The following is a 7,612-nucleotide window of genomic DNA, read 5'->3' on the forward strand; positions in this document are numbered from 1 at the left end:
TTGATATATAAAGTATTTTAAAGTATTTACCTCTCTGATTTAGTTGACACTTCTTAGTTTTTCTTTCTTATTTACTTTCTTCCTCCTGTTTTTCCCAGCAAGGCTCTTGTAGTCTTGCCCAATATTTCACTTGTTCTTTTGAGGAATTTTCTTACTGATTTGCCAGAGGAACTCTTTCTATTTATACTATTAAAATTCATAATTTTATCATGTGCTCCTAGAATCGTTCTAGGAGTGTCAGCATTTTTACCCACCTGGCCAGTGTGGGTGACGGAGCCCAAAAGGGGGTTGACTCTGGAGACGCTGGGACAGACAGAAAGACACACACTCTCCTTCATCCGTTGATCTGTTTCTTCTTCTGCAGTTTTCGGTTCCTCCTGTGACTGGGATAGCTTTGCCTGAAAACAGCACCTTGGGGGCTGCTTAATGCTGCCTTAGTCAGGCTGCCTGTGCCTACAGCGCTGTACTTGGGGTCCACGGAAGCCTAAAGCCAGGCCAGTGATCAGGACCTCAGATATATGGGGTTAATATTGCCGGGTTCTGTCTGACAACCTAGAAAGCAGGGCTGTCAACAGATACTGTGGGCTCAGCCGGAAAGGAAAATCTGGAAACTTGTTTCAAAATCAAGATAGAGCAACAACAGAACGCTGGGGAGGGTGGGGTTGAGAGTAGGGAGAACAGAAGGTTTTCCCAGGCTGTAGGGGTAGGAGTGGTGGGCTAGAGATTGCTCAGAAGAGCAAAAAGTGAAAACACCCAAATGTCAATCTAATTTACTAATGAACTAGTAAAATAAAGGGCATATTCGCACCACTGAATATTACTTAGGTATACTGATAAGTGTCCCTGGGTGAAGGAACTTGGGAAACATTATTTGAGAGATACCAGACACAGAAGGTCACGTAGCACATGATTTTATTTGTGTGAACCACTCAGGAGAGGCAAATAGAAGTAGATTAGTGGTGACTGGGGGCTGAGAGGGCGGGAGAGTGGGAGTTGACTGAAAGTTGCAGGATTCTTTGCAGGGTGATCAAAATGTTCATAAATCGATTGTGGAGTATCTCAGTAAGGCCTTAGCAGGAAGTAGGAGGAAAAAAAAAAGCAAGTAGTTACATCTCAAAAATCTCTCCTCCCCCCCCCCGCCCCCACTTGTGCAGAATTCCTATTGACAAACAGGAACCAGCCCAGCTCTGGACTCAGCTATGTAACCCCAGTGACCACCGTTGCTTCTAGTCTGAGCGAAAGCCTTGAGTGAATCAGTCCCTCCTACGACCTCTTTCTCTTAGCCGAGGGCCTGGTTAGAGGACCCGAGACGCACCTCCTAGGGCGCTGGCTGAGGTGGAGAGGAGGACTGGGTACCTGCAGCCAGGGGCGTCCCTAGTTGCAGAGCCGGCGGCCCTGCACGACCCTCGGGAAGGAAGCACGGGCCTGGCCGGGAGGCGACTGCGCTGCTCATCCATCAGCCGGACGAAGAGCAGAGTCGCGCTCTCGGCCCTCTGTTTGCTTTCTCGCCAATTATTGCCGCGCCGCGGCCTCTTTGTTGATACAGTAGTCCGAAAAAGTGCTAATGTTCATTTATCAGGGGGCCCGCCGGGGACTCCCTAGAGTTGCGATTCTTCCCAAAATATAAACATGGGGCGAGCGTCCCAGACAGAAACCCCCATCTGTTTCCCCGGCGCGGGCCAAGAGAGCGAGGCGTTGTTGAAGATAAAGCTACGGATAACGCTGCCTGTCTCCAATGGACGTCTCCCCGGCGCATTAATGACATTCCGGGTGATAGTTGCAGCTTATCTTTCAATTAATCATATATACCTTTTGCGGCCGGCGCTGCTGATTGCAGGAAAGGAGGGGGGAGCGGCTCAGGCTGCGCTGATCGCTTTTCAATCAATAATTTATTTACGCAGAATGCGCAGGAGCTACCCGGGATTTGACTAATCCTAAAACACCAAGTCTTTAAAAGGCAAAGAAATAGCACCCGCAGATTTTCCCTGTCTCCTCCAGTCTCCTTTGTCTCTCCCCTCTTGGCAGACGGTTGAGTGTTTGGCCAAGTGCTTCTCAGAGCACACTGGCCAGGTTGAGCCAGGCACCCTTGAGGAGAAAGATGCTTCTCCGACATTGTAACATATATGTGTACATTTCTTTGGTAGTGGCTTGAAGACAGGCCGGAAGCCAAGTTGGAAAGTGCTCTGGACAGCTCTCTGCAGAACCCCCTCCCATTGGTCACCCTAATTCTGTTTTGCCTATTTATCTCTCTCTGTCTTGCTTCCTCTCCAGAGAGAAAGGCCAGGGCCTTTTCACCAAGGTTGTAGGGAGGGTGGGAAAGTCACTGATTCTGTTCAAATTAGAAGGGTTTTCTTCCTTTTTCTTGACACCTGACCTATAGATCTGTCAGCTCTGGGAGCCCTTATATCCGAAAATAGATGATAGTCCTCACCACATTGATTTGCAAAGGAAATGCCCCTCCATCAGAACTATTAATAATAATAATAATAAAAAGCTTAAAGCAGAGATCCCAGATGCAGCCCCGATATGCTCCTCCCCCATTAAACGGTAATATTTCAGGCTTGGGCTCACACTAATCTTTCAAACTGTCATCGAGCGATCCGCAGGGCCAGCCTATTCACTTAACAGGGCTCCTAGGACCCTCGCCCGAAGCTGTTTTCAGCAAGACATTTAATTGACTCGGATGTGGCTCGTTTGCCAGACGTCACCGCCTGGGTGATAGGCATACCCTCCAACCCCCAGAAACCAATCCTCAAAAGTGACAAGAGTCCCCAGCTAGGGTTGGCTCAGAGAACGGAGGACCAGAGAGGAAAGGAGTTTTGCACCACACACTCTGGAAAGGCTTCCTCCAAAGAATGCAGCTACCAATTTCAGGACGTTGCTGCGTGGCCCCTGGGTTGAGGTCTCACCAGCTCAGTCTGGCACTGGCCACTGTGTTGGGTTTCCAGCACACTTCACAGTGTGCCTGAGCTAGGTCTCCTTTTCCCTTAATTGAAGGCCCAAGGCCACGGGAGTTTGGGTTTGATGAAAGGCAGGGGGGAACTCAAATCAGGTCAACGCTGGCTTCGCTGTGGCCCGGATGGTGCCAGGGCCCAAGAGCCCACTGTCCTGCCAAGAGGGACAGTCCACACTCTGCACTGACACAATTTTACCACTCTGGGCTTTGGGTCCATGATGTAGGACTGACTTGTTTAGCTAACCTTTGACCTTCACCCCGCCCCCCCTTTCTATTCCAAGAGCTAACTAGTCCTCCAAAGCCTTCCCTGTCCAAGTTCTTCCAGGGGCAAGCCTTACCATGCCTTCAGTGGGGTAGGTTTTGCTGGGCAGAGCTGCACCTCCTCTTTCTGAGATTACAGCAGGACGAAGGTCCACTGTGCAGCCTGGGGTCTGGGAGGGCCTACACGTGCTCCTTAGACCCAGGGAGTCTCTTAGTACAGAACACTGGCTCCTTAAAACAACCAGGACTGAAAATGCCCCTCCGTCCTTCCATCGTCTGCCCTGTCCTCTGGCTTTTGAAGTGGAGGCCTAAGTAGACCCCTGGGGGATTGGAGCTAGAAAGGGTCTGGAGATTTTGTTTGGTAGCTTGGGAGGGGCAGGAGAAGGAATAAAGCAGCTCAGGGCTGCTGGAGAAGCCAGGCGGACACCCGCAGAAGGCAGTGCTCCCCTGGGAAGCACAGCTGAGCCTGGTTTGGCCTCCTCTCTAGAGTCAGTCCCTCCGTGGATGGTTCTCCCTGGGAAGGAGCTGGTACAACTGAGTCCGCAGGCGGCCCCTCCCATCCCACAATCAGCCACTGCACCTTTTAGGTTCCACTAGCTCAGAACCCCTTAGGACTTGCTTAGAATCCCTGCTTCCCCTCCCCCCCTCCGCACCCCACCCCATCCCCACCTCCGTTGAAATTGGTCCTTAAGTCCTGCCCGCCTCCTAATTCCTAAATTGGTTTGTTATCATCCCGGGACAACTGTCTCTTTTGTTCTTCTCTTCCTATTCAGGCTACTCTCAGTAATCAATATTTTAGTGATAGTCTTGATCCCTGTAATAACTCCCCTCTCCTGGCTTCCCATCCCATCCTCGCTAGCCCATTAAGTGATGGGTGCAGAAGAGTATTTATACAAATCCCAGGCCCATCCCAATTTTGCGCCTGAACCCAGCACAACAGAATCAGGTATTTGAGTGCGTCTAGCTGCAGTTTTCAGGCTAACTGAGGAGCAATCTCCTGAAAGGGGCAGAAGACAATTCCAAATGTGTCGCGGCCCCTTTAAAAAAAGGCTGAGCAGAATTTTTTTCCCCCTATGCCTAAGTCTATATTAGGTGGCGCAGAACTGCCCGTCGCTCCTGTCATCGAGGCCCCTGGCCCAATGGCAGGCTGAATCCCCCCGGCTCGGTCCTGCTCCCGCCTCTTCTGCCCCTGGTGCTGTGCGCTACCTGCTGCCGCGCCACTTCCAGGGCAGAGAGGCGGGTGCGCGGGCGGGCGGGCGGGCGGCGGGCACCATGCGGGGAGGCTATCCCCGGGGGTGGGCAGCGCCACTCTCTGCCGCCCACCTGGCGCTGTGAGACCGGCGCTGCCATCATGTTCCCCAGCCCTGCGCTCACACCCACGCCCTTCTCAGTCAAAGATATCCTGAACCTGGAGCAACAGCAGCAGCGCAGCTTGGCCGCTGGGGACTTGTCTGCGCGCCTCGAGGCCACCCTGGCGCCCGCTTCCTGCATGCTGGCCGCCTTCAAGCCCGAGGCCTACTCCGGGCCCGAGGCCGCAGCGCCCGGCCTGGCAGAGCTGCGCTCGGAGCTGGGCCCGGTGCCTTCGCCCCCCAAGTGCGCTCCTGCCTTCCCAGCCGCCCCCACCTTTTATCCGCGTGCCTACGGCGACCCTGACCTAACCAAAGACCCTCGAACGGATAAGAAAGGTAAGGGGAACCCCACGCCCTTTCTCTCTGGAGTCGCTCTCGTGCCCAAACCCCTGGGCCAGGAATCCCAGGCCTGGCAGAAGTGTGTCTGGGCTGCAGGCTGAGTTTGGAGTGTAAGACTCCAGGTTTATCTTCTCGACCTGCAGCCAATCGGAAGTTTAGAGGGAACGCCAATTTTAGAAATTGAGAGAGAGAGAGAGAGAGAGAGAGAGAGAGAGAGAGAGAGAGAGAGAGAGAGAGAGAGAGAGATGTGGAGAGCCGCCCAACAAAAATTTTTTTTTTTGTTTTAGGCCTACAAAGCACCAGTAGGCTGGGGCCTTGCTCTTAGACCTGTTATAGGAGAACAAATCTTCGTATTGGAGAGTTAAAAATCTCTTTTGGATTTCGGAGTATTGTGAGACATTGAAAATTGCTAAACAGAAACTTAGCCCACGGAGCCTGGGCCTTGTGCAACCCACCCTGCCTTTCTGGGCCTTGCTGCCTTTGTGCCAGAAGAGAGGCATCTGGGGACAGGGCCGTGGCTTTGAGCTGCAACGCTGTGGACCCCAGGAGCTGAGGTTGGCTTTGTTTTCCCAGCACAATTCCCAGGCAGGGCCAGGCAGAAATTCTCTTCTGGGAAATGTTAGAAAATACAGAAGGAATGGTGGGGAGAGAAGAAAAGGTGGCCACCGCTATCTCAGAGTAGAGGAGGGCCCCTGGCCTGCTAGCAGAATGGGGTCACACTGGGAAGACCCAGGCCCAGTTCAGGACCAGAGCAAAGCCAGAGAGGCCAATGGCTTCCGTGAGCTAGGAAAACATTTCTAAGTTTTTCTAGGAGTAGAAAGAAGGTCCAGGAACATCTGAGGACTAGAATTGACTTCCACTGGCTTGAATCCTGCAGGGCCAGTGTAGAGGCCTCTATCCTCCCATGGAAAGTCGGGGAATCGCACAAACATCAGCCCTGCTTATAAACTTATACTTTTGGGCCTTCTAGTTCTTTAATTGCTTAGTTAAAGACAGGATGACCACCCGAGGACCAAACCGGAGTGTTCCTGGTGTAATTCACCCCCCACCCCACCCCCGCGCAGCATCCTTATGGTTTTATGTGCTTTGCAAACAGAAAAGCTAAGTCACAGACTGCCAAGAGAAGAACTATCTAGAGAAAGAGTTGCGGGGCGGGGGGGGGGGGCAGGAGGGAAGGGGGAGAAAGCGAGATTTCTCTTGTTTTGTTTTGTCCTGCAGCACAGGTATCCACGCCACTTAGGCTTTCCCCAGATGCTCAATTGCGCCAACATCAAAGCCTGAGAGCCCTGTGCCGAGATGGATGTCCCACCACAGGACAGGGCAGGGCAGGGTGGCACCTCTCTGAGCTCCCGAGCCCGCCGCTTTAACTATCTTTCTGCCTTTCCTCCCCTTCAGAGCTGTGCGCGCTGCAGAAGGCGGCGGAGCTGGACAAGGCCGAGACCGACGGCGCCGAGCGACCACGCGCGCGGCGGCGGCGGAAGCCTCGAGTGCTCTTCTCGCAGGCACAGGTCTACGAGCTGGAACGGCGCTTCAAGCAACAGCGGTACCTATCGGCACCCGAGCGCGACCAGCTGGCCAGCGTGCTAAAGCTCACGTCCACGCAGGTCAAGATCTGGTTCCAGAACCGGCGCTACAAGTGCAAGCGGCAGCGGCAGGACCAGACTCTGGAGTTGCTGGGGCCGCCGCCACCGCCCGCGCGCAGGATCGCGGTGCCGGTGTTGGTGCGCGACGGGAAGCCCTGCCTAGGGGAATCCGCTGCCTACGCGCCCGCCTACGGTGTGGGCCTCAATGCCTATGGCTACAACGCCTACCCCTACCCCGGCTACGGCAGCGCGACCTGCAGTCCCGGCTACAGCTGTGCCGCCTACCCCGCCGCGCCCCCAGCCGCGCAGCCAGCCGCCACTGCCAACAGCAACTTCGTGAACTTCGGCGTCGGGGACTTGAACACCGTGCAGAGTCCAGGGATGCCGCAGAGCAATTCGGGCGTGTCCGCGCTGCACGGCATCCGAGCCTGGTAGGGAAAGGGCCCGTCTGGGGCGGCCCGGACCGATTCCCACCTTTAGAAGAAGGGCGCTGACTCCGGGGATGGAAGGGCTCCCACTATGACCTGTCCCTCGGATTTCACACGCACCCTTGCGCAGGCCTGGGAACTTTCTCTGCTCCATCCCCTTGGTTTCCTGGTGCGTTGACTCAGTTTGGTGTCTCGGCCCAGGGAGTGCCCTTCCAGTGTCACGGGCACCCTCGACGGATTCCACACAGGGACTCCGAAGTCGGGCACGTGGACTTAGAATCCCGGAATCTGGGCCGGGTGCCCGGGCCCTGGCTGCCTTGCTGCCTCCCACCCATCCCCGTATTTATGTTTTTACCTGTTGTTGTAAGAAATGAGAACCCGCTTCCCATTAAAGTGAGTGCGCTGACGCCGCACGCGTGTTTCCTGTTAGGATTTCCGAGCGTGCGCAGAGGCCGCCTCCAGATCTCAGGCATAGGCTTAACACTGGATAAATTCATAGAACCTGTACTGATGAAAGCTAACGCACCCTATGCCCCTCGTTTGCGTGTTTTCTGAGGCTGGTATTTTCGAAGTGGTAGCCTCTTTTTAAGATTAGCCAGCGGAGGGCGAGAGGCTTTACAACTTGCCTGTGAACAAGAAGGTGTAGCCTAAAAGGTCAGCTTCTCGCTTCAGGGCGGGAGAGCACCTGACCAGAGA

At 54.3% G+C, this 7,612-nt stretch overlaps 1 protein-coding gene across 1 annotated transcript; it reads left to right on the top strand.

The window, feature by feature from the left end:
- Positions 1-4,345: 4,345 nt before the first annotated feature.
- Positions 4,346-7,323, top strand: Nkx2-5 (NK2 homeobox 5). The gene is made up of 2 exons (XM_051167398.1): positions 4,346-4,902; positions 6,301-7,323. The coding sequence occupies exons 1-2, from the start codon at positions 4,569-4,571 to the stop codon at positions 6,921-6,923; spliced, it is 957 nt and encodes a 318-aa protein (XP_051023355.1). The 5' UTR covers positions 4,346-4,568; the 3' UTR covers positions 6,924-7,323.
- Positions 7,324-7,612: the final 289 nt, after the last annotated feature.

This window comes from Acomys russatus, chromosome 25, assembly GCF_903995435.1.
Source record: "Acomys russatus chromosome 25, mAcoRus1.1, whole genome shotgun sequence".
NCBI lineage: Eukaryota > Metazoa > Chordata > Mammalia > Rodentia > Muridae > Acomys > Acomys russatus.